Source organism: Rhinatrema bivittatum, chromosome 8, assembly GCF_901001135.1.
Source record: "Rhinatrema bivittatum chromosome 8, aRhiBiv1.1, whole genome shotgun sequence".
Lineage (NCBI taxonomy): Eukaryota > Metazoa > Chordata > Amphibia > Gymnophiona > Rhinatrematidae > Rhinatrema > Rhinatrema bivittatum.
In genome coordinates this window covers 112,844,547-112,872,056 of record NC_042622.1, presented here as the reverse complement: position 1 = coordinate 112,872,056, position 27,510 = coordinate 112,844,547, and the positions used below count along the sequence as shown (strand labels likewise).

Here is a 27,510-nt window from a genome sequence, read left to right as displayed (position 1 = left end):
TCCCTCCCTATGCAGCCAGAGTGACAAAATATGGGTCCATGTCGGGAGACTAATTTTTGTCTCTTATATACAACTGATATTAAAAGATCGCATTGCTTGGCACCTATCGCATTCACTGAATCCAAAATTTGAATTTGAAGGATCCTCATGCACTTTGCGCTACACCTTATTATTTGATTTGACTCTACCATTGTGTGTACCACTCTTCTTCTCCACTTCTAATTTTGCTGTTCACTTTATTTGCAACATAAGGAGTTCATTATTTTGGGAGATTTTTAATCTTCATTTTGAAGATGCAATGATTAATTTTCAAGTCCATATGTTAATGTATGTTTGTTATTAACCTACTCTTTTTATTTTTTGTATTTTTATTTCTCCCTTTGATTATATTTTAAACATCAAATTTTAATTATGTACGTTAAACCTTGTAAACCGCTTAGACCCACGTATTGTATAGATGGTATAGAAAAGCTTTTAAATGAATAACAAATAAGATGTGAATACTTTCAAAGTAAGAAACTTTAGGACTGTCTTAACTACTATGGGCTTGTGCCAATTAGTTAATTCAGCTATCCATTCTGCTGGCCATTTAATGGATTTGATTATTATGCCTGAGCTATCTGTATTGAAAAATGTCATCATGGTCGATGAAATAAGGTAGTGCCTTGCCTGATCATCATGTGCTGCAATTTAATGTAGAATACGATAAAGTCCCCTCTAAGGAAGAATATGTTTATAAGAAAATAAGGAGGGAATTAAATCAAGAATTATTCTTATAGCAATAGGTTCAGGTTAAGAAGGAGATAGTACTAGATTCACCTGATACAGCAATACAATGGTGGACCGTGACCCTTAAGCAGATTTATGAAGAGATTGTTATAAGAAAAATTTGGAACACTTTTGCTTCTTGGTTCACCAAGAATTTGGTCATTTTGAGAAGAGAGTTACATAAGTTAAAGAGAAAATGGCGAAAAAACTAAACTGAGTGATGATTAAGTTGGATATAATTTGGCTTTGACAGCATATAAGAAATCTAGATATAATGCCAAGAGAGAATATTACATTGACAGTAAGACTTCATTTAATTGTTTTTCTTAGGAAAACATTGAAGCATATTGAATATCATTGTGTTAAGTATGCAGAATGTACTGCTATAGCATTTTTTTTTTTAAATAAGGTACAGACCTTACTAACTTATTTTCTTGTTAACTTCATCACTCATGAGGAACCTATAGTTGATTCCATTGGGATATGGGATACCTTCACTTTAATTACTGCAAAGGGATTACATGATATTGTTTCACAAATTCAGTTTACATCATGTACATTAGGATCCTTGTCCATTTGTGCTAATTAAGAGAAAGCATTTCAGCAAAATCTAATTAGTATTAATAATATTTCTTTATCAAAAGCTGATGTCCCTCAAAACTTAACACAAGCTATTGTTCAGCCTATTCAGAAAGAGCTGGCAATCTCCTCTAAGGCACTGAGTAATTATAACCCTCTCTTTCTAGTTTATGCACAGTCAACAAAAGTTCAGAAACATGGGTGTTAACCTAATTGGATGAATTCTTTTTTCAACATCAAGTTTACGATAAAGAACAGTAAGGATTCCATAAATTTTACAGAACTGAAACACTGTTGATGACCTTATTAGATGAGGTTCACAAACTAGTAGACCAGAAAAAGTCTGGTATATTAGTAAAGCTTGATATATCGTCTGCTTTTGATATTATGTGTCACAAATTATTGAAAAGATTTAGAAGTGAATTTTCAAAGGACTTGTGTGTGTAAATATAACATTATTGTAGCAATTTTCAAAAGCCATTTATGCGCATAAAGGGGTAGATTTTCAAAAGTTACGTGTGCGCGTCCATGTGCGCACGCTACCTGCGCATGTTATAAAATGCCAGGTCGGCGCATGTAAGGGGGGGTAGAGTATTGCAAGTACATGTGGCGACGCATCGGGGCCTTCCCCAGTTCCCTCCCAGTCCACTCCAATTAAGGTAGCGTAAGGCCCAGGTTTTACTCGCATAAGTGTTTTAAAATCCGACCCAAAGTGCACTTACACATGTAAAACCTATGGACATTTTAATGGCATATAGTGTAGCAATTTTCAAAAGCCCATTTACACAGGCAAAGTGCATTTACATGTGTAAAACCTAGTTTTAAGTGTGTAAATACCCTTAGTTGTACTGGGATTGGTGGTATGGTTTGAAAGTGGTTTAGGTCTTTTCTCAATGACGGGATGCAAAAATTTTATATGAGAGGAAGTATTCTAGTTGGTACTTATATAATATAGGCATCCCTCAAGAGTTTGCGATATCTATCACACTTTTTAACATGTTTCTTAGCTCCTTAGGCAACAAATTGGCTGAGTGAGGGGTCATATATATAAAATGTATTTGGATAAATTGCACTTTTTTAATCCTAGCAATGTCCTGGGAAAAGTTCCAATGGCACAATTTTATCGGTGTTTTAAACAGGTTCAATATTGACTAGTTGCTAACGGTTTAACTGTGGTAAGACTTCTTTGTTATGGATTGGTTAATTTCCTTTGAATGCTTTGCCTGATATTAAGATTGAGAATCTAGTTATGAAAATTCAAATAGGAATCAAGAAATTTAAGAGTAATTACTGACTCCCAGTTATCAATGAAAGCCCAGGTTACTAAGGTAGCCAGAGTAGCTTTCTTCAAGTTAAAAACGATCAGTTGTTGAAGATTTTAAACATGTAGTGCAGGCAGTGGTATTGAGCCAGTTAGACTACTGTGATGCCATTTATTTAGGCTTTCCAGCTTATTTGTTAAAGACTCTTCAACTGGTTCAAAATATGGCAGTGAGAATTATTTGTGGCCTAAAACGGAAAGAAAATTTGATGCCTTCAATGATAAATTTACACTGGTTACCTATTTTGCAAAGAATACATTTTAAATTACTTACTTTGATTCATAAATCCATTAGTATAGAATGTCACTCTTTAGCAGAGAAATTTGAATAATACTGGTACATGCCTTCACATATGTTGTGTTCTTCTTCACAAATGCTCTTCCATGTGTCATCCTTCCATGAATACTACCTACATTCTACTAGAACCAAAGCCTTATCAATTGCAGCATTGATTCTTTAGAATGCATTACCTTTGGAATTACGACAAATTTCAGATCATTTAATTTTTCAAAAGCAGCTTAAAGCGACTTTATTTAAACAGGCATACACAGGATTATAGAATTTGGAAGAGTGGGGTCTAGTTAATAAGTCCATGTACCTTTTACCATTGTTTTAATTGATTGTTAGTGATTTTATTATTTGATTTTATTTTTAAGTTAATTATGATTATTATTTTATGTATGTTTTATATTATGTATGTTTTGATATTTTCTGCACTGAAATTATTCACAGATGAGCAGCTATCTAAAGAATAATAAATAATGTCCTTTTTATGCAAAGAGAGTGCAATTTAAGTTACAAGACCTACTCAAGGACACATAGTGGATGAGTGGTAGAAGTGGGGACATACAGTCCCTTTACATTTTTTCTAACTCTAGGTTCTGACTACTAGGTCACCTACAAACAAGAGAAAACCAAGATCCTAATTTAGTAAGGGACAACAATCTGTTTCCACCTTCTTATTCCATCTCTGAAAAGCAGCACCTAACAAAAGGTTATTGTGGCTCCTCAGGCATTCTGGTACTATTAAATAAAAGTACAATTCTGTGCATACTTATACTTAATTCTGTGTAAACTTATTTTAATTTTGGGGTTTTTTGGGGGTTTTTTTTGCAAGATGTAAGCAAAGTAACACAACACATCATAACACAATATCTGCGATACAATATTGCCAAATCACTGGATGGGAGAGTATCCTCTTAGAAAGTTGCTAATCTCCTTTCTTGCAAAATTCATACAACAGAAGCAGATTTTTACAGCTTAATTAAGTGCACAGCTTTCTTGGTCGTTACCAGTACAGCAATGCTACTGTAAATCAAGGATATTTGCAGCAAGAATTTTTTTTGTACTCAAAATCACTGTTTCTTAAGAATTGTGCATATGCTTGCTACTTAAATACTGCAAGTAATGTTTTAATAGTATGGAGGCCCTTTGCGTCTCCACTAGATAGTCATAGTTCTTCCCTGGGGTTAGAGAGCTTAGGAGAGGGGCGTATCATTCAAACAGCACCTCTCCTGAGACTGCTTGGAATGGTGAACTCCTAGATGAATAAGGGAGGAGGAGTTTAGATAGCAGTGTCGCAGGTTAGAGTTTCTTTTGGAAGAATCAGAAGCATTTTTTTTTGTGTGTTCTCTCCAAGTTTAGGCCCCTGCCTAGACCAGGAAAAGAGGCACTGCACAGTTCCTTTACAAGGTTATAGGGGAGAGTGTGACAATTTTTTTTCCCTTTTTCCCCTGAATTTGGAGAGATTTTCCCTGTCTAAGAATTACGGGGAGGCTGTTTCCCCTACCTAGGAAGGCCAGGAGGGTCCTGCATATCTCTTTGTACAGATCAAGAGGGGGCCCTGCAGTGATCTGAAGTTGAAAAAAGACCACGCATATTTTTCACAAGTTTTGCTTTTTTCTACCTGAGTTTAGGGAAGGAAGTTTCTTTTCTGGCACCCTACCATAGTCTACAGCTGCGAAGGTTTAAGCAAATGTTGCTTACCTGATGTAACAGGTGTTCTCACAGGACAGCAGGATGTTAGTCCTCACAAATGGGTGACATCGAGGATGGAGCCCACCACGGAAAAACTTCTGTCAAAGTTTAACAGAACTTTGATTGGCCCCTACTGGGCATGCCCAGCAAGGCACTGACCCTGCAGCCAGCAGGGGTCTCCCTTCAGTCTGATTTTCAAAGCTACAGGCAGTGCCTAAAAAGTAAAAAGAAAACGAACCCAACACCGCGGGGTGGCGGGCGGGTTTCGTGAGGACTAACATCCTGCTGTCCTGTGAGAACACCTGTTACATCAGGTAAGCAACATTTGCTTTCTCACAGGACAAGCAGGATGGTTGTCCTCACAAATGGGTGAGTACCGAGCTGAGGATGTCCTGACTTGCACCAAATGCACCCAACGGTGTGCAAGAGGCACAACAACTGGGGTGGAATTTGGGAAAGGGCATCCGCACCCTACCGGGCAGGTGGAAGGGTGTTGGTACATCAGGTTGGAAAAAGGTTACGCAAGACAGATTGGCCGAAGATGGAGTCCTGTCTTCCAGCCTTGTCCAAACAATAGTGGGCTGCAAAGGTATGGAGAGAACTCCAGGTTGCAGCTTTGCAGATGTCAGGAAGCGGCACCGATCGAAGGTGTGCCACGGACGTCGCCATGGCCCTCACAGAGTGTGCTTTAACACGGTCTTGAAAAGGAATGCCAGCTTGCTCATAGCAAAAAGAAATGCAGTCCGCCAACCAGGAAGAAAGAGCCTGCTTACCCACAGGTTGTCCTAACTTGTTAGGATGGAAAGAGACGAATAATTGAGTGCTCTTCCTGTGAGAAACTGTACGGTCTAGGTAAAAAGCTAGAGCCCGTTTACAGTCTAGGGTATGCAGGGTCTGCTCTCCAGAGTTGGAGTGGGGCCTGGGAAAAAAGATAGGTAGTACGATAGATTGATTGATATGAAACTCCGAAACTACCTTAGGTAAAAATTTAGGGTGAGTGCGGAGTACCGCCCGGTCCTGCAGGAGCTTAGTGTAAGGCGGATAGGTAACTAGGGCCTGTAATTCACTAATCCTGCGAGCTGAAGTAACAGCCAAAAGGAATAACACTTTCCAAGTGAGATATTTAAAGTCACAGGAGTGCAGAGGTTCGAAAGGAGGTTTCATTAGACGACCAAGAACCAGGTTAAGGTCCCAGGATGGGGCCGGAGGACGCAAGGGTGGCTTTAGATGGAGTAAGCCCTTAAGAAAGCGTGTTACCAGGGGTTGTACTGAAATAGGAGTACCCCCAATACCCTTATGGAAGGCGGCTACCGCACTGACATGCATTCTGATAGAAGAGGTTTTAAGACCTGATTCAGAGAGATGCCATAAATAGTCCAAGAATTTGGAGATTGGACAGGAAAGGGGATCAAGGGACTGAGAAGTGCACCATGATGTGTACCTTTTCCATTTGTATGAGTAAGACTTTCTTGTGGAAGGCTTTCGTGAAGCTATCAGGACCCGAGAAACGGAATCTGAAAGGTTAAATGGTTGAAGGACTAACCTTTCAACATCCATGCCGTCAGGGACAAGGCTTGGAGGTTGGGATGGAGGAGGCATCCGTCGTTTTGAGTGAGCAGATGCGGGTCCTTTCCCAGAGGAATGTGCCTGCGGATGGAGAGATCCTGGAGTATTGGAAACCATACTTGGCGTGGCCAGTAAGGTGCTATCAGGATCATGGTTCCTCCGTCCTGGCGTAGCTTCACGAGAGTCCTTGACACAAGAGGAAGTGGAGGGAATGCATAGAGCAGACCGGTTGTCCACTTGAGGGAGAATGCATCCCTCGGCCGAGAGTGCTGGCTCCGAATGAGAGAGCAGTAATCGTCCACTTTGTGGTTCTGAGGGGACGCAAAGAGGTCTATGCGGGGAAAACCCCACTTTCGAAACAGAGAGGTCGCTACGAGAGGGTTGAGTGACCACTCGTGGGGTTGGAAGACACGGCTCAGCTGGTCTGCCAATACATTGTCTACTCCCGGCAGGTAAGTGGCCCTGAGGTACATAGAGTGGGAGAGGGCTTCCGCCCAGATCTGCGCAGCTTCCTGACACAGAAGGAAGGAGCCTGTGCCTCCCTGCTTGTTTATGTACCACATGGCCACTTGGTTGTCCGTTTGGATTAAGATTATCTGATGAAATAGATGATCTTTGAAAGTTCGGAGCGCATAGCGGATTGCTCGAAGTTCCAGGAAATTGATCTGGTATTCGGCTTCCTCTTTGGACCATAACCCTTGGGTTTGGAAGTCGTCCACATGGGCTCCCCAACCGATGTGAGAAGCGTCGGTGGTTAGGATTACTTGCGGATCCGGTGGAAAAAAAGGTAAGCCCTGAAGGAGGTTGACCTGAGTCGTCCACCAGGTTAAGGATAGGCGCAGCGCTTGTGTGACTGTGACTATGGAGGACAGAGGCTGAAAAGCTTGAATCCATTGGTGTCGTAGAGTCCATTGTGTTACTCTCATGGCTAGTCGGGTCATGGGAGTGACTTGAACCGAGGATGCCATGTGTCCTAGGAGAATGAGGAACTGGCGAGCCGTGGCAGTGTTCTGAGACTGGAGCTGGCGAGCCAGGGATATTAGGGTATGGACCCTCTGAAGAGGAAGGTAAGCCTTTGCCTGTAAGGTGTCCAAGTCTGCCCCAATGAAGGATAAGGTTTGAGACGGGACTAAGCAAGATTTCTCGTAATTGACAAGAAACCCTAAGGAAAGGAGTGTTTGAATTGTCAATTTTAGGGAGGATTGAGCTATCTGTTGGGTGGAGGCCCTGATTAGCCAATCGTCCAGGTAGGGGTAGACGTGGACACCTTCCTTCCTTAGGAATGCTGCTACCACTACGAGACATTTGGTAAAGACTCGTGGGGCAGAAGCCAGACCGAAAGGTAGGACACGGTATTGATAATGGTCGTGGCCTACTAGAAACCGCAGATATTTGCGATGGGATTGTGTGATCGCAATGTGGGTATAAGCGTCCTTGAGGTCGAGAGAGCACAGCCAATCCCCTCTTTGTAGCAGAGGGAGCAGCGCGCCTAGGGTTACCATTTTGAACTTCTCTTTTTTAAGGTATTTGTTGAGGGCTCGAAGGTCCAAAATGGGACGTAGTCCCCCTGATTTCTTTGGTATTAGGAAGTATCTGGAATAGAATCCCTTGCCTCGTTGAGAGGGAGGAACGGGTTCTATAGCATTTGATTGCAGAAGAAGAGATACTTCCTGTTGTAATTGAGCCAAATGGGTGGATAGACTCCACGCTTGAAGAGGCGGGGAGTCTGCCGGAAGAGTTATGAAGTTGAGGTGGTAACCCTGTGCGATAATTGTTAGCACCCACTGATCTGAGGTGATCTGCAACCAAGGTTGTAGAAAATGGTACAGTCGACCTCCTACAGGAATGTCTGGAAGAGGGGTTTGGCATGTGTTCCCTACAGGGGAGTCAAAGGCCAGCCGCAGGCCCAGGAGGAGGGGCTACAGTAGGCCTTTGTTTCCTAGGCTGACGCGGCTGAGGCCTAGTAGAGGATCGAGCTGGACGAGGCCTGGCCGATGGAGGGTAGTAACGGCGTGGCTGAAAGAACGACTTCTTAGAGTCCTTCTTAAGTGGTTGTTTGGAGGAAACCTCAGACGGAACAGAAGAAAGTTGTTTTAACGTCTCGTGGTGATCTTTTAATTCAGCTACAATTTGCTGAATTTGTTCTCCAAACAAATTGTCCCCTAAGCAGGGTAAATCCGCTAAACGATCCTGGACCTCTGGGCGAAGGTTGGATGACTTTAACCAAGCCCAACGTCTGGCCGAGATGGCAGTAGCTGAAACCTTTGTGGAGGCATCGAAGATGTCATAAGCCATTCTGATCTCGTGCTTCCCCGCTTCAAACCCTTTGTTAAGAAGGGCCTGAAGCTGTGGCTGGTATTGGTCAGGTAATGTGTCAGCAAAATCTTGCATCTGTTTAAGGATGGCTCTGTTATATTGCGTCATGTAGAGTTGATATGAGGCTATGCGAGAAATCAGCATAGCTCCATGGTACACTTTCCGTCCCACACTGTCCAGGAATTTATTGTCCTTGACAGGCGGAGTGGAGGAGTGTGGCTTTAGACGCTTGGCCTTTCTTTGTGCAGACTCAACCACAACAGAGCGATGATCCAGTTGAGGCTTTTGAAAGCCTGGTGCTGACTGGACGAGGTATGTGGAGTCAGCCTTCTTGTTAACTGGTGATACAGATGAAGGAGATTCCCAGTTTTTCTTTAAGAGATCGAGAAACACCTGGTGAATGGGGATGGAAGCGATGATTTTTGGAGCGTCCAAAAATTGAAGCAGTTCCATCATCTGGTGTCTGTCATCGGTCTCAGATTGCAGCTGAAAAGGTACAATTTCGGACATCTCCTTTACAAAATTAATAAAGGAGAGATCCTCTGGAGGAGATCTTTTTCTACTCTCTGTAGGAGAAGGCGGTGATGGTAAATCTGTGTCAGAAGATGTATCATCACCCCAGGTATCATAGGGATCACTTGGGGGTTGAAGCCCCGATGGACCTGGTTGAGGATCCGAAGGCATCGAAGGAAACCTTGGAGGAACCGGTGGTACAATCGGCACTGGGAACGGCATCGAGGGTTTCGGTGCTGCCGATGGAGTCGGTGCCGGTCTTGGAATCGATGGAGCCGAAGGATAAATCGGTGGAGATATACGAGAAGGCACCGATGGGACCACCCCGGAAGGGGGAATCAGGAACGGTGTTTCTCCCGCCGATGAAAATCCAGTTGGAGACGATGGCGCTGTCGGTGCTACTGGAATCATCGATGGAAGGGCATGTACAAGTGCTTCCATACGTTGTAATAGCGGTGCCAGCGCTTCCACCAAAGGTTCGGTGGTCGGTTCCTTCCTCGGTGGCGGAGTCGGTGCCGGGGTCGATGCCGGTGGCGGTGCCGGAATCGGTGCCGGAGACGGTGCCAATGGAGGTTGAAATCTTTGCATCGCTTTCTCGATGGCCTCCTGGACCAGCCGGTCCAGTTCAGCCCGGAGACCAGGGGTAACAATACCCGGCTCGACGGGAGAGGGAGGCTGAGGCAGAGCCGGAGGGACCACCGTAACCGGTGGGATCACGGCTCCCACACCCCGAGAGGGTGAGGGTTTCCTCGATGCCTGCGAACGAGACGTGGACGGTGCCAAGTCTGATCGAGGCCTCTTAGTCGGTGGTTCGGCCTGTTCAGAGGTCGATGACTGTGGATCCTCGACAGGCCGAGACTTGTGCCGTCGATGGCGATGCTTGTCCTTCCGGTCTCCTCGCCCATCCGGGGAGGGGACAGGAGTCGACGGCCGAGAAGTCATCGATGGTGGCCGGTCACCGGAGGGTTGACGATGGTGGTGCAATTTCGACGGTGCCGGTTCCGATGACGTCGATGCTATCGATGGCGTTGGGGTGGGTGCATGGAAGAGGAGCCCCATCTTCTCCATCCTGGCCTTGCGACCCTTAGGTGTCATTAGGGCACATTTGGTGCAAGTCAGGACATCATGCTCACTACCCAAACACAAAACACAAACCCTATGGGGGTCTGTGATTGACATAGTCCGGGTACAATCCGGACATCGACGGAACCCCGTCGCCATGGCTTAAGGCCAAATTTAGTCGCGGGCTCGGTAAGTGCCAACAGGCCTCGAGGGCCAAATTCGACGGTAGTCGAGGAAAAAAGGCAAAAAACTTACCGGTTTCCGCGAAGGTGACAAAAATTTGTCGAAGGGAGACCCCTGAGGGGCAAATTTTCTTCGGAAAGAAAAGTACCGAATTCCTGTCAGGAACGTGGTAAGGGAGCTCCTTTCACCGCGTGGCAACTGCTGCGCGGAAAAAAGAAGACTGAAGGGAGACCCCTGCTGGCTGCAGGGTCAGTGCCTTGCTGGGCATGCCCAGTAGGGGCCAGTCAAAGTTCTGTTAAACTTTGACAGAAGTTTTTCCGTGGTGGGCTCCATCCTCGATGTCACCCATTTGTGAGGACAACCATCCTGCTTGTCCTGTGAGAAATAATAATCTTCCAGAGGAGGCCCTTCCTCCAGGGATGTCTACAACTAAAGAGAGTTTGAAGAGGAGAACTGAAGAAAAGAGAAGTGACATTTGGAGACCCCCAAAGGAGTCTTCACCCTGGGACACAGGATACTGAAGAGCTGGAGTGCATGTAGACCTCAGGTACCATGAGGAAGGCAATCCATCTACACCTGGGACACATCCAGCCCACTTGGGACATATCATTCCACTCCCTGGAGGGTAAAATAGCCTCTGGATCCAGCACTGAGGAGTACTTCCGCATAGATAAAGAGGTTTTAAATCTGTACTCTAAGAGAACAGTTAAATCTGGATGTAACTAGAAATCACCTTGTTTATATAACAATTATTTTGCAACAAATCACAGTAAACCTTTATTTGAACACTCCCATCAGTAAGTCAAGTCCATTTTTTTTCAGTGTACCTGCCCCAAAGAGCTATAGTAACACACACGGAAGGGATTCCACTCACATGCCCTGGGGCTAGAAGGACATCCTTCTCCCCTCCCAGAGATCAAGAAACCACACCCTGGGACAAAAGGACTAGTTAGTGAATGTAACATTGGGACTCAGTCTCGGGAATTTTATGGTGGAATTCAGGAGATACTCTGAATTGGAGTTATAGTAGTAAAGGTGATTATAAAGTATTGATGTCACCTAGATGCAGTACTAAAAGCAAGAAACAGCATAGCATGATTACCTGGACAGGTCCAATGCTTTTGTTTCTTCCCCCTGGCATTCCATCTTCTCTGATTGCTGGAATAAAGAAACAGAAGAAACAATCATAAGCAGCAAGGCAATGTCTTCTATCATAGGTATTAGCTCTAGATGACAGAGCCACACAAGAAACTTCACACATTCAGTGCTGATATTAAAATGGGACTTGATGCTTATTTAGTAGGAGCAGGAAAATGGGTGGACACTGTGCATCTTCCTCCTTGCATGACCAAACCAATAATACAATATATGCTTCTGCTTAAGCAAACCATTAGCCTCTACATGATGTTACATGATGGCCTTTCGCAAGGACCAGTTAACCCACCTGAGCCAGCTGGAACAGAATTCCCTCCTGTGCTACCTTGGAGAGACTGCAGAAGTCCTCTGGAAGACATTTGGAATGGAGAAATGCACAGCAGGGTAGGCATTTACACCAAAAAGGGCATTGGTGAGGAGAAAGCATGTCCTGCAATGCTTTAAAATTAAGCTAGCCTACGTGTCCATCAGAAACAACAGGAAAAAAAAATCTATTTCAATAAATTGTGAATAATAAAATGTGAATGTTTTACAAAACTGACACACAGTATTCATCATATCAATCTACAACTCTATTCCTCGATGTCTTCTTCATTGACTCTCTTGATATCTACCCTTTCGGCCTGTTTTCTACCAAATCTGCAAACCCTTTGCCTTTCCATGTCATTTCTTCTGTGATGGCAAAAGTGAAAGTGTGCTGCACAAACAGATTTTACGGTCCGTAAGATCTTATTTATTTATTTTATTTAAAATTATCTGTATACGCCTATACAATGCATGATAGGTCTAAGAGGTTTACATGATAAAAACATACATAATTAATTACAAGTTGAAAAAAAGAGAAACAATCACATAGGGGCGGATTTTAAAAGGGTTACGCGCGTATATTACGCGCGTAACCCTTTTAAACCTGCTCCTGCGCACGCCGAGCCTATTTTGCATAGGCCCGGCGATGCGCGCAAGCCCCGGGACGTGCGTATGTCCTGGGGCTTGAAAAAAGGGGCGGGGAGTGGGCGGGTCAGGCGCAGGACCGAGGCCTCCGGCACAGCGGGGGATTTAGGTAGGGCTGGGGTGTGGGTGCGGAATGAAAGTTCCCTCCGAGGCCACTCCAATTTCGGAGCGGCCTCGGAGGGAACGGGGAAAGCCATCGGGGCTCCCCTAGGGCTCGGCATGCACAAGGTACACAAGTGTGCAACCCCTTGTGCACGCCGACCCTGGATTTTATAACATTGCGTGCAGCTGTGCGCGCATGTTATAAAATTGGGCATAGATTTGTGCGCGCCAGGTTGCGTGCACAAATCTGCGCCCGCGCATAGATTTGAAAATCTGGCCCATAGTGCCTGATTTACTAAGGCTTTTCTCCCATTTTGTGTCTATGGGGAAAAATGCTTAGTAAATGAGCCCCATAGTGAAAGAGAGTAATGTTAATAGAGTAAGAAAATAAAAACATACATAAATGGCTAAAAGAATAAAATTAAAGGAGGTTAAAAATTAGGATTGCAGAACGCAAGGGCACATAAGTAAGTTTTGAGAGCTTTTTTAAAAGCTTTAGTGGTGGAAATGAGACAAATATTGTGTGGAAGTTAGTTCTATAAAATAGGGCCTGATACTAAAAGGCTCAATTACGAGTAATGTTAAATCTTGCTGCTCTAACTGTGGGGATTTCAAGTAAACATTTGTTAGCTGAACGTAGTTGACGAGATGGCTGGTAGATTCTAAGAAATGAACATAACCACACGGAGGAAGGGATGTAAATAAGATTGTGAATTATAGAGAGGATTTTGTATTGAATACGGTACTGAATGGGTAACCATTGGAGAGACTGTAGAATTGGGGTAATATGAGCTCTACGAGGAGTTTTAGTGAGTAGACGTGCTACGCAGTTTTGAACTAATTAAAGAGGTCGGATAGAGGAGTTTGAAAGACAAAGGTATAGAGATTTGCAGTAGATTAATGCCGCCAGGATGAGAGATTGTAAAACTAAATGGAAATCAGGGGGATATAATAATGGTTTCAGCTTTCTAAGTAGTTGAATTTTGTAAAATTATTTTTTTTACAATAGTGGAGATATTAATATTGAGGGATAATTTAGAATCAATCAGTATTCCGAGATTATGCATGCAGTTGGTTATAGGTATAGTATGGTTTTCGAAGATAAGTTCAAGAGGTGGCTTGTGGGAAGTTTGAAGGATTGTGGATAAAAGTACCAACTCTGTTTTTGAGGCGTTTAATTTAATTATTGCACTGTCTACTGCCCACCGAGATCACTTAATCATAATCTACCCTCTTTTCTTGAATATATAGTATCTTTACCGATTGATCTCCATAAATCTCTCATAACTGGAGACTTCAATGTTCACTTTAATTCTTTGCCCTAGCTTGATGGACTCTCTATCAGGGTGCTATCAAGCTAGGACTAGAGAACATTGTAGAAGTTTCATCTTTGTGTGACTTTCCTCTCTCAAAATCATGTCAAATCTTCACTGATGTGTACTGTGTTGTTCGTATGTCTCACTGTGCATGTAAAACTGGCCCCAAAACTGTAGACCACCACCAAACCTCACCTTGAATTACTAGATGACCTTCCTATAGTGGTATATATAGATGACAATTATGTGTGCCACCCAAGAGTCGCTCTCTCCCTCAACTCCACTCCACCCCTCTCCTCCCTGCCCAAAATGAAATTCGCGATAAATATCACAAATTCCATTTCAGGCATATCATACAGCTTAACGCCAGAAAAAAAGGTGTAGTTATTTCCAGCATTAAAAGTGTGTGATAACATGCATTATGCTATCGCATGCTGAGATAATGCCCAAACTCCTCCCCCCTTTGAATAAATTCCAAAAATTTGCATTCGCGCTGTGGTTTGCGATAAATATTGCATGAGTTATGGCATCATCACTGGCACTGGAGCCATAATGCATTTTGATAAATGACCCTGTTAGGTTGGGTATCAAGAGCAGATCCTAAGGAAACGCACTCAGTAAATATCCCAAAAAGTCAGTGCAAATATGGTTTTTTTGGATGATGATTGAGTGACCAACACAAACAGAGCAAATTATATAACTAGACTGATGAATTATTCTTAATACCTGCTGGCTCTGAAATGGATTATCTCAGAGATATGGAGTCATAGCTTGTAAAGTGTCAGGGGCAGCTATTCAGTTTGCCAACTGAAAAGAACAGGGCTCACATCTTTGATCATTGTACTTAACTAGTTTTTTGAAACTTGAATATGTTTCTGTAAACCTCTGCTATTTTTAATCATTAGAAGTGTCAAAACATGAGCACTTGTAACCAATATCCAGCCTTAGAGAGCTTTTATGCAACTGCTCTCATTCTCTGCTATACATAATAAATAAAAGCACATTTATTTGTACCCAATACAAAAAACAAGTACTTAATGAACACATTCTAAGGAAATAAACCATGTATTTTCTAACACTGAATCTCTGTATGGTCAGCTGCTTCCCTCCAGTGTTCAGGCAGCAGCTATGCAGTCAACGGAAAGAAAACAAATGACAACATAATCCTGCTTCTGATTTCCAATGCAATTCAGGCAGGTTATTTAAAAGAACAAGAAAAAAAATAGGAAGAGTTGAGTACTGTGACTGCCAGTGAAAGGCCTATTAATTGAAATACTTGTAAGTAATCTTGCTATACTTATGTTACCACTACACCAGAGGTGGAAAGAGTTTTGTAAAACTTTGGTATCAGCCCATATTTTTAGGATCCAGGATGAAACGTTTTTGTGTATGTGTACTGTGTAAATGTATATAGTATAAACACACACATATACACTTTTAAAGTTTTTATTTTATCCTTTTTTATTTTTAACTCATTTTGTCTTTCTTATTGAGAGGAAGGAAGTGTAGTTCGCTTTTTGTTTTACTTTTTTTGTACTCCCAAGTCTTCCCTTCTATTCCTTCCAAACCTCTCCTCTATCTATGGTGGCCAGCTGTGGCATCTATTCAGCTGCTAGAGCTTGGTTACTCTTCTGACTGCTGACAGCAGCTCATCTACCACCCGGGACTAGATTGCCTTCTGATAGGCGGTGGCTGCTTCATTCCCTTCTGGGCAAGTTCCTCCTGACCACAGCTATCTTCCGCTATGACCGGCTTCTCTTCTGACCACCAGTGGAGGCTCATGATCTGTTCATGTCCTGACTTCTCTTCAAACCACTGTTCCCCTTCTGCCAAAGCAAGCTTCTCTTTTGACCATAAACAATAGCACCTCACCTCCCGCCAGGGCTGGTTTCTCTTCTAACATCAATGGCAGGTCATCTCCTGCCAAACTCAGTTACTCTTCTGGCAGCAGTTCAACGGTCCTCTCTCCTGGACCTGGTCACCAGGTGCCAAATTTTAGGTGCACGAGCAAGCTGGCACCAGGGATTTTCCAGCCCTGCACTATACAGTAAATTTTAATCCTTGAAAAAAAAAGGTAATGATTAGTTGGAGGATGCAGAACTACTGAGGATAGAGGAAAATTGGTTCATAAGTTAGAACACAGATCAATGAGATTCAAGGTACACAAGGTTCTATTTCAAACCTGCTGTCAGAACCAGCCCAGATGTAATGGTTTTTCTAAAGTGCAAAAAGCCTAAAGCATGTTCAGGTCTTCCCGTGATGATAACCCAATTAACTGCAGTATGACATTGCAATTGTGCACACTATAATTATACAGATGTGAAAATCTGCCAACCTGAAACAGTAAACTTAGCAAGAAAAAGTGACTGCATCTAGCTTTTAGTAACTCTAGGTACCTGGGCTGTACTACCTGTTTGAACCTAAAGGAAAGGTGGATAAAGTCAACAAAGTACCCAAGTTATTGTTTTTCATTATGAAACCCATGACAAAAACTGAAGTCATTGTTTCCTGAAGACTGGATCTGTGTATTCTCTGAAACTCATGCATTATAAGATTTGTTGTCCCAACAGAAGGTCTCACGATCTACAAAGATTCCAGCTTTCTCCAGGAGTTACCAGAACTTTGCATTACAAAACCTTGAGTTTGTGTTGTTGCAATTTAATACATAATCAGATTATGGCCAACTACACTGGCACAAACTGAGAAACAGCTTGATAAAGTGAATGGCCTATAAGCTACATTACACCAAAGGTACAGCCAGGTTTCCCAAAACTACTAATTCCCTGACTTATGTTACAATTTCCTGATTACCTCTCGAAAACAGACTAGACATATACAATAGGGATGTGCATTTGTTTGAAACAAATATGTAAAATGCAGTGAATAAGACCATTTTTATTTCATTCATGGACTCCCAAAATGAAAGGAGGGTGCCCACAAATTTAAACAAAAAATTGTGTTTTATTTCGAGCCGATACAGTACAGTGCGCTCCGGTGCAGCGCACTGTTAGTCCAGGTTTGGCCGCGTGTTTTTGACGCACTAGCTTTACCCCTTATAAAGTAAGGGGTAATAGCACGTCGAAAACATGCAGCAACCCCCCAAAACTAATAGCGCCCACAACATGCAAATGTATGTTGATGGCCCTATTAGTTATTCCTGCGTGATCCAGAAAGCAAAATGTGCAGCGAAGCCGCACATTTTACTTTCAAAAATTAACGCCTGCCCACGCCAGAGAAGTGTACAGAAAAGCAGACAAGACTGCTTTTCTGTACACCATCTGACTTAATATCATAGCGATATTAAGTTGGAGGCCCAAAAAAAAAAAAAAATTAAAATCGGCCCGTGGGTCAGAAGATGGACACTCAATTATGCTGGCGTCCGTTTTCCGAACCCGTGGCTGTCAGCGGGTTTGAGAACAGACGCCGGCAAAATTGAGCGTCGGCTGTTAAACTTGCTGACAGCCGCCATTCCTATCAAAAAGGAGGCACTAGGGATGCGCTAGTGTCCCTAGCACCTTTTTTTTTTACTGCGGGCCCTAATTTGCATAGTGGGCAACAAAGTGGATTAGACGCCAAAATAGTCCAAGTGTAACTTTATTTGGATGGAGACACCAGGGACTTTATTTGGATGGACCACCAGGGACTTTAGGCAAGTCTTGGGGGACCTTCCTGACCCCCCCAAGACTTGCCAAAAGTCCAGCAGGGGTCCAGGAGTGACCTCCTGCACTCCGGCCGTCAGATGCCAGTACTCAAAATGGCACCGATCGCCTTTGCCCTCACTATGTCTGTGATATAGTGACATAGTGAGGGCAAAGGCGATCGCTCCTGGACCCCCGCTGGACTTTATGCAAGTTTTGTGGGGGTCAGGAGGGGTCCCCAAGACTTGCCAAAAGTCCCTGGTGGTCCAGCGGGGGTCCGGGAGCGACCTCCTGCCCTCGGACCGTCGGCTGCCAGTAATCAAAATGGTGCCGATAGCCTTTGCCCATAATATGTCACAGTGTCTACCAGTGCCATTAGTCAGCCCCCTGTCACATGGTAGGAGCACAAGATGGTGCCGATGGCCATGTGACAGGGGCTGACCAATGGCACCGGTAGCCCCTGTGACATAGTAGGTCAAAGGCTATCGGCGCCATTTTGAAACTGGCACAGAGGGTGTGAGTGCAGTGGATGGCTCCCGGACCCCCCGCTGGACCACCAGGGAGTTTTGGTAAGTCTTGGGGGGGGGGGGGGGGGCAGGAGGGTGGGGGGTTGTAGTTATTTTAATTTTAACGGGAAACAAATAGAAATCAACGTATTAATGTATTGGGGCGCCTTACGGCCGAATGCAACGTATCTGCCCACCCCCCCCCCCCCCCCGACGAATCTGAATCCCGAATGCAACATATGGCATCCCTCCGCACATCCCTAGCTGGTACCCTTTTGCTCCTTTAATGTGCCTTAGGCAATTCATGCAACTTTTGTTGCCACTTTGCCACAGTCTTGTTACCCTCGAGTTCTCTTCCCTCTTCTACCCACAAGTTTAATTAGAATTGATTATAAAACTCCAATTTTAAAGCTAAAATAGGCTGCTTTGCTTCCCTCATTGGGAAATAAAAAAAATATGAATGGAACAAATAAAAAGATTTTTTGGTTGAAATGAACAAAACGAATGGAGGTACCCAACGAAACAAACAAAATGGAAATTTTGGCTCTGCACACCCCTAGCATACCTAATCTTAATTTTTCCAACAGAAATATAAATGTGTACCATTTCCGTTTTCAATAAGGTGTTGAAATGTATTTCAACTGCAGTATTCATTACAAGAATGAGGTACTGCTATATTGCTAAACTTGGAAAATCTGCCTCTTACTTTGACCTTTTCAATCTTTGGTATAGTTGGCAATGCCATTCCACTTCTCAGCATTAGGAAAGCCATAAATGGAGTATGTATGGAATGGCCCCTAACCAAACAGAAAAGCACACAGAAAAAGTCAACACTAGATGCAAAACAGTTCCTAAATTCTGAGATCCAACTCATTTGTGAGAAAATATTCACATTATAAAAAGTGGCAAATATGGAATGCAGAATCAGAACTTAAAGAAAGAATGAGATGTACTCTGGTTTCTCTTTCTATAACGCTATTTGGGAAATATTAACTGGGAGCCAAAATCAAAACTGCCCACTTTTTATTTGTGGGGTTTACATCAAAGCAAAACTAGGCGTGTAGTTTTGTTTTTATTATTGCCCCAGGAAAACGTATATGTAGAGATTTAAGCCTGTTATTTTGTGGGTATTTTTTCCCTTGGAAATAAGAACATAAGAAATTGCCATGCTGGGTCAGACCAAGGGTCCATCAAGCCCAGCATCCTGTTTCCAACAGAGGCCAAACCAGGCCACAAGAACCTGGCAATTACCTAAACACTAAGAAGATCCCATGCTACTGATTCAATTAATAGCAGTGGCTATTCCCTAAGTAAACTTGATCAATAGCCGTTAATGGACTTCTCCTCTAAGAACTTACCCAAACCTTTTTTGAACCCAGCTACACAAACTGCACTAACCACATCTTCTGGCAATAAATTCCAGAGCTTTATTGTGCGTTGAGTGAAAAATAATTTTCTCCGATTAGTCTTAAATGTTCTACTTGCTAACTTCATGGAATGCCCCCTAGTCCTTCTATTATTCAAAAGTGTAAATAACAGAGTCACATCTATTCGTTCAAGGCACACAGATTTGAAAATGTTTGCTATGCCTGCTATTTCCCTCCCTTGATCTAAACATACACCTGGAAACACCTTTTTTTTGTGTGGTCAAAATAAAATGCACTGTAGAACACTGCATGTAAATTCTATACACATTTAGGATGCATATTTTTCAAACAGCAAATTTCTGGGGGTTTTACCTGCGGAAATGGCTGTGATTATTGCCTTCAATATACTGAGGGAGATTTATGTCAGAGAAAAAAAAAAGACAAACCAACATACAATATCCTTATATCAAAGAGGGCTATATAAAGAGAATCTACAATGTTCTAGTTAAAATACAATAAAATTACTCACCATAGAAATCCTTAATCCTGAAGAAATGGTTAAATAAACTTCTATAGTTATAAATTTGTCCAGAACTATAAAAAGGGAATAACTAGGAATGAAAGGGTAAATGAAGAAAATTTGCGTGTGCCAGTTAGATCAACTAAATTAGAACTTAATATCCAATATTGCTAATGTTAAAGAGTTATGGTAAAGACAGAAAAATTCAGAAACTCAGGAACAGAAGGTGTTTGTGAAGTAGAGACCCAAGGCCAAAAATGGATAAAGCTAATGTTGATGGGCAAATGATTGAAAAGGGAAAGAAATGTAATTTTTGCATAGAGAAATTATATTTTGCAGAATGGATATAAACAGGTTGGTGTGCAGTAAAATACATGGAGGTATAACAGAATGGATAGTTCCAAGAATTATTTCAAAAAATAGATTAAGAATTGCATGGGGTGGGAAGCCATCACAATCCAAGCTATCCAAGCTATCGGTACAGTGTGCTGCGGCAGTCAAAAAAGCAAACAGAATGTTGGGAATTATTAGAAAGGGAATGGTGAATAAAATGGAAAATGTCATAATGCCTCTGTATCGCTCCATGGTGAGACCGCACCTTGAATACTGTGTACAATTCTGGTCGCCGCATCTCAAAAAAGATATAATTGCGATGGAGAAGGTACAGAGAAGGGCTACCAAAATGATAAGGGGAATGGAACAACTCCCCTATGAGGAAAGATTAAAGAGGTTAGGACTTTTCAGCTTGGAGAAGAGACGACTGAGGGGGGATATGATAGAGTTGTTTAAAATCATGAGAGGTCTAGAACGGGTAGATGTGAATCGGTTATTTACTCTTTCGGATAGTAGAAAGACTAGGGGGCACTCCATGAAGTTAGCATGGGGCACATTTAAAACTAATCGGAGAAAGTTCTTTTTTACTCAACGCACAATTAAACTCTGGAATTTGTTGCCAGAGGATGTGGTTAGTGCAGTTAGTATAGCTGTGTTTAAAAAAGGATTAGATAAGTTATTGGAGGAGAAGTCCATTACCTGCTATTAAGTTCACTTAGAGAATAGCCACTGCCATTAGCAATGGTTACATGGGATATACTTAGTTTTTGGGTACTTGCCAGGTCCTTATGGCCTGGATTGGGCACTGTTGGAAACAGGATGCTGGGCTTGATGGACCCTTGGTCTGACCCAGTATGGCATTTTCTTATGTTCTTATGTAAGAATAATCTCTCTTGATAATAGGAAGGTAAATTATACAATATCCTATGGACCAATATTATTAATCTGAAAAGAGACTTCTGTGATGTAAGAACTGAGACAAAATAGAGAGGTATGGCAAAATTAAAAGGAGTGGATTGCTTAAAGTTATTTCCATCTGCAATAGTCTTAAATCCCAGTAGGTGTCACTGTTTCTCCTTGCAAGCAGATGGAGCAAACGTTTCCAACTTTTTTCCCAAAATCTATAAATTAGCATGATTATTAATCAAAATAAAAGCCAATTCAATATAATATAATATAGAAAACCCCATCACATATCCCTCTCAAGGATAACTAAAGCTACAGACACGGAAGGCATTTGATAATGTGACAAGATCCTCAGGTTTAACAAATTTGCCTTTAAGAATAAAGAAATCACCTCAAATAACATAAGCATATCTTTGAAATATATAGGACTGGATACACTCAGCATTATTTTTCCCAAAGACACATGGCCTGAATTGTAACTGACCTTGTGCTCAGATTAAGAAAGGCAAGTAAAGCAAGTTTGCTTATCGTAAACAGTGTTCTCCATACACAAGATGAATTACCTATGACACGTGTGTGACATCATCTGATGGCACCAAATGGACCCTTTTCTCTAAGCTCTACTGAGCAAGTGCAGGAATTCCCACATGGGTATTGCCTTGTGAGCTCCTTCAGTTGATTTTAGAGCTAAGTCTAGCTAAGTAGTTAACTCTCCAGGTGGGCAGGTATTTATAATGGGTAATTCATCCTGCTGTCTACTAAGAACACCGTTTACAGTAAATAAACTTGCTTTCTCCATGGACAAGCAGGACTGAATTAGCCATGACACATGGGGAGTCCCAAGCTGAGGGCTGCAGCGGACCAATTATTGAATAAGCAACCTGAACCCCACCATGGAAAGTAGCCTGGGTGAACAGCTACACAAAACTGCTTGTCCAATTTTACTGTCACTCTTTAAACAATTGTCCAGTCATTAATGGGTCATGAAGGTGTGCACAGAGGATCAAGTTGCAACTTTGCAGATGTCTTTATTTACTACTGCTCTCATATGAGCCACTGATACAGACATGGCTCCCACTTGATCAGCCCTGATAGAGTCTGTGATCTGGATGCCTGCTAAGACATAACAGTGTGCAATACAGTTTGCTAGCCAATTGGACAATGTTAGTTTGGCTATTGCTATGCCCAGTGAGTTAAGATCATAAGAGACAAATAATGCGGCTGAGTTCTTATCTCGTAGTAAAACAAAGGCTCTATTACAGTCTAAGGAATGCAGGGTTTTTTCACCTCCCAGAAACTTTGGGTGTGTGTGGAGCACCACTCTATTGTGGAAGAACTGAATATAACGAGAGTAATTGAACTAAAGCTTGGAGCTCACTGATTCTTCTGGAAGACATGTTGTGACCACAAATCTGAGAGAAACGGACTACAGTGGTTCAGATGGTGGCTTCATTATTTGTGCCAGAATCACATTCAAGTGCCATGAAGCAGGAAGTTTAGTTTGTTATAAGTCTTTCATGAACTCTGATACCAACGAATGAGTAGTGATTGGCCTACCTTCAATTTGAAAATGGTAGGCCGCTATGGTACTAAAATGTACTATCACTGATGAGGTGCTGAGACCTGAGGAAGAAAAACAGCAAGTATCTAAGTAGCTCCAAGGAAGCCTGTTAGCCCTAGGATGAGAACAGTTTCCATTTAAATCTATAAGCTCCAGGCAGACACTACTATATCCTCCACCTCTTTAGGTAAGGAAAACTGGGCGATCAGTGAGCATTCGACATCCATGCTGTCAGGTTCAGAGAGGAAAAGTTCAGATGATATACATGTCCTTTCTCTTATTTTATTTATTTTATTTAATAATTTTTATATACCGACTTTTCATGCAAGCATATCAAATCGGTTTACAGTAGTTAGCAATTAATCATTTAAAATTATTTGCATTTCCAAAGAAGAAAGGAAGTAAATACATTGTTTCATAATATAAATAAGTAACATAGTAAACTAAATAGCAGGCTAAATAATCAAAATTTAAACACTTAGGGCCTCATTTTCTAAAGTATCACAGGCCTGCGGTACTTTAGAAAAATGCGGTAATGAGGGGCAGGGGGCCAAAACAGGGGGGGGGGGGGGGGCGGTCCTGCGCTAGCCGGCAGCGATCGAACCTCAGTGGTGCGATCGCTACCGGCATCACGCCCAATAACTACACCATAAAAGGTGTAGTTATTGGGCGCGAAATAGGCAGTGAAAAGGCTCCTTACCTTTTCACTGTCTGCGCCTTCTTCGCAGGGTCGGCCCCGGTGATGCCCCGATGACTCCTCTTCTGGGGCCGACTCCGCCCCGATGACGCTAGTGCACATTTGCGCTAGCAGCGCAGGCTTGCGCTGATAGTGCAAGCATTAGAAAATGAGGCCCTTAGAGAGGTAGTATAGTTAGGGTAGAGATAGTATAATAAAAATAAAAATATACATTACCTTGGTATAAAATCAGAAGAGTGAGATAATTATGCTAACAGCTCTTGGTAGGCTTGTTTAAAATGCCAGCTTTTAATCCCCTTTTTAAATAATTTTATGTCAGCTTTTAGTCGTAATTCCTGCGGAATAGAGTTCCATAGAAGGGGTCCAGCAATAGAGATAGTTCATTCTCTTACATTATTTAGGTGGGCAATTTTGGGGGAAGGAATTGGCAGCATCCCTGTTCCGGTTGATCTGGTGATTCTTGAGGGGGTGTGGAAGTGAAGTGAAGAGGTTAGCCATTCAATTTTTTCCATTATATAGGGTTTTGTGAATTAGTGATAAGATTTTATGCTGGGCCCTGTATTTGACCAGCAGCCAGTGAAGTTCTTTTAATATTGGGGTGATATGTTCGGATCTACTAGTACCTGTCAAGAGTCTAGCTGCAGAGTTCTGCAGAAGTTGCAATGGTCTTGTGATATTTGCGGGAAGGCATAAGAATAGTGAGTTACAGTAGTCTAATCTTGATAAGACAAGTGCCTGTACGACAGTTCTAAAGTCTTCTGGGAATAGGAGGGGTTTTAATCTTTTGAGTATGTTTAATTTGAAGTAACCATCGCTTATCATTTTTTTAACGCAGGATTTCATGGAGAATTCGCAATCTATAAGAATCCCTAGATCTCGTACTTCTAGGGAGATGGGGTAGTTTTGGGCCGATTCTTGAATTTCAAGCTCTTTTGTCTTGCTTAATTTAGGTGAGATGTATAGGATTTCAGTTTTTTTTTAGTAATTAGGGAAAGATTCAATTTGGTTAATACCTTTTCAATGGCGGATTGGTATATGTCCCAGAGCTTAAGAGTTCGGTCAATGGACTTTTGGATCGGTATTAAAATTTGAACTTCATCGGAATAGATAAAATGTGTTAGACCGAGGCCTGATAGAATTCTGCATAAAGGGAGCATATAGATTTTAAATAGTGTAGAGGATGGAGAGGATCCCTGAGGTACTCCGAAGTTGAGATCGATAGGATGTGACTCTTTATCAAGAAATTTTACTTTGAAGGTTCTGTTTGTTAGGTAAGATCTAAACCATTTGAGTGCTGAGTCTTTAATGCCTTTTTCGTTTAGTCTATCAAGGAGGATATTATGATTAACTGTATCAAAGGCTACTGAGATGTCTAGCAATATCAGGAAGTAAGATTGGCTGCTATCGGTTCCTCTTAGGAGGATATCTTGTAGTGAAGTTAAAAGGGTCTCTGTACTAAAATATTTTCTAAATCTGTGTTGTGCTGGGTACAGGGTACTATGTTTTTCCAGATAATTTGTTAGTTGATTATTAATTACTTTCTTGAGAATTTTTGAAATACAAGGTAAATTAGAAATGGGTCTTAGGTTTGAGAGATCGTATGAGTTTGCTTGTGGTTTTTTTGTTATTGGTTTTACTATTGCGGATTTAAAAGTGTGTGGGACATTAGCTTCGGTTATGGACAGGTTAATTATATCGGCAATAGGTTTAGATACTATATTGGTGATTGTTTTTAATAGTTTAGTTGGAATATAGTCAATTGGGTGGGCAGCTGGGTTCATTTTTTTAATTACACCTTCGATTTCAAGGGATGAAACTGTGTCAAAGGAAGTTAAATGGTCCTTAGGATTGCTTGGTAGTACAATTTGGTTAGAGTTCAGGGGAGCTCTGTTAAGTTTTTTCTTTAAAAAATTGAGCAATTGTATCGCAATTGGAAGAGTTGTTTGATGTGGGAGTTTCAATAGAAATGGTCAGGTATTCTATGTATGAGAATAGAGCTCTAGGGTTATATTGAAATTTATTTATTTTGTTAGAATAGAATTCTTTTTTTTTTTTTGCTTTATTGGTGGCTTCGTTGTATTTATGTAATAGAGATTTGTAGTTAGCTAGTGTTTCGATGGAAGGAGAAGTTCTCCAATGTCTCTCAGCTTTTCCTAGTGTTGTTTTAAATATCCTTAATTCATTGTTGTACCATGGGGTGTGGTGTTTTTTGTTGATGGAAATATCTTTTTTAATAAGTGGGCAGCAATTATCAGCTACTTTTTTTGTTAAAGAGAACCATGAATTGATTGCGTTATCACTGTTTGATGTGTCTATGTCATTCAGAGCTTTTGAGAGATGATCAGTTAGGGTATCTAGTTAACAAGGTTTCCTGTATTCAATTCTGGTCTTGGTTGCTGAGGGTGTTACAGTTCTGTATTGGATATTTATATCACAGGTAATTACTTTATGATCAGACCATGGGATTGGGGAAGTAGTAGGACTGAGAGTGGTGTTGAGGTAAGAGTTGATGAATATTAAGTCTAGTGTGTGTCCTGCTTTGTGGGTTGATTGATTTACTATTTGATGAAAACCTAATGCTGACATTGAGTTTAAGAATGCATCACAGTTGTGGGATAGTGCGTCTTTATCGACATATAAATTAAAAACACCTAATATGATGGTAGGAATTTCAGTTTTTAGGTTAGTAACAAAAAACTCAATTAATGGAGAGACATTAAGTTCTAGTAAGTTTGGGGGTGCATAGATTAAACAAATTTGTAGCCACTTGGAATTTAAAAGAGCTATTTCGAATTTGGATGGAGAATTTATTTGTTATATCTTTAGGAGGAGTTCCTTTTTTGACAGTATCATTATACCACCCCCTCTTTTGTTGAGCCTAGGAATAGAAATGATGTCATATTTATTTTTAGGTAATTGATTTAAAAGAACATAGTCAGATTTTTTAAACCAGGTTTCGGTGATTGCACATATATAAGGGTTGTTATCTGTGAGAAGGTCGTTAAGGATAGGAATTTTTTTGACTTGGGATTGTGCATTTACCAGTAGTAGGGAAATAAGTGAAAAACTAAGTAATTTATTTTTGGGAATTAAGGGGATAGAGATTAGATGTCTACGTGGCTTTGGAAGTTTTTTCTTAACTATTTTTTGTTTTTGTCTATTGAGGGAGATGATGGAAGGGATGTGTTTGGAATCCATGTTGTTATTTAGTATAGTCTATGGTTTAATTTAGAGGAATAAAGTAAGGGGTAACTCGCAGTGTTTAGGAATTTTAAGGGGAAACTAAGTGGAAAAACTAAGGGGCAAAACCAAGGGGTATGCCCCTTGGTTGTGCTTCTTAAGCGTGCAGCGCCTCCGGTCCTGCCGTGGTGCTTTTCAACCCTCACTGGGCTGTCGATGCTCCTACATCAGTGTCGACGTCCATGAGGGGGGGCGGAGCTCTGCAGGACTTCCGGGATCAGGGCCTGAGGAGAGCAGGAGGAGACAAGAGAGAAAAGTGCTACCGAATCATGTGGAGGTGCAGGTAAGTTTAAAAGTTTAAAAAAAGTTTTACCGGGAGCTGGGATCTTTGTTGGGGAGCTGGGCTCCGGTCCAGCCACGGTGCTTTTCAACCCTCACTGGGCTGTCGACGCTCCTACATCAGCGTCGATGTCCATTGAGGGGGGGGCGGAGCACCGCGGGATGGATCTTCCCCATAATGGATCAGAGGGCTGCTGGATAGCTGTACCAGGTACTCAAACCTTACTTGTCTGTGACACGTGGAGCAATAAGAATCAGACAGACCTGGTCCTTGAGTAGTTTTTACACCATCCTGGCTATCAGTGGCATTGGTGAGAAAGTGTATATGAGATCTGCATTCCACCTGAGCAGAAAAGCATTCTGAGCAGATCTGAATTCCGTGGGAAGAATGGAGAAATATCTTTCCACTTTTCTGTTTTCTTCTGGTGAAACTAGATTGACTGCTGGAAGTTCCCATAAACTGAATAGTCTGCAAGGACCATTCATGTGGGTGAAATACTCTGCTGAGGCGATCTGGTAATGTGTTGGAAAATGCTGGAAGGTAGACTGCTTGCAGGGCATCTTGATGTTTGAAAGCCCATCCCCATATCTTTATTGCCTCTTTGCAGGGGGTCCATGACCCTGTGCCACCTTCTGAAGTTCTGTTTCCTGGG

At 42.0% G+C, this 27,510-nt stretch overlaps 1 protein-coding gene across 1 annotated transcript in view; it reads right to left on the bottom strand.

Moving 5' to 3' along the window:
- The window catches only part of NR6A1 (nuclear receptor subfamily 6 group A member 1), a 630,470-nt gene that overhangs the window by 97,352 nt on the left and 505,608 nt on the right, over window positions 1-27,510 (bottom strand). Inside the window, exon 5 of the mRNA XM_029613773.1 lies at window positions 11,389-11,444. Within this exon, the coding sequence (XP_029469633.1) occupies window positions 11,389-11,444 (56 nt within the window). The remainder of the gene's footprint in view (window positions 1-11,388; window positions 11,445-27,510) is intronic.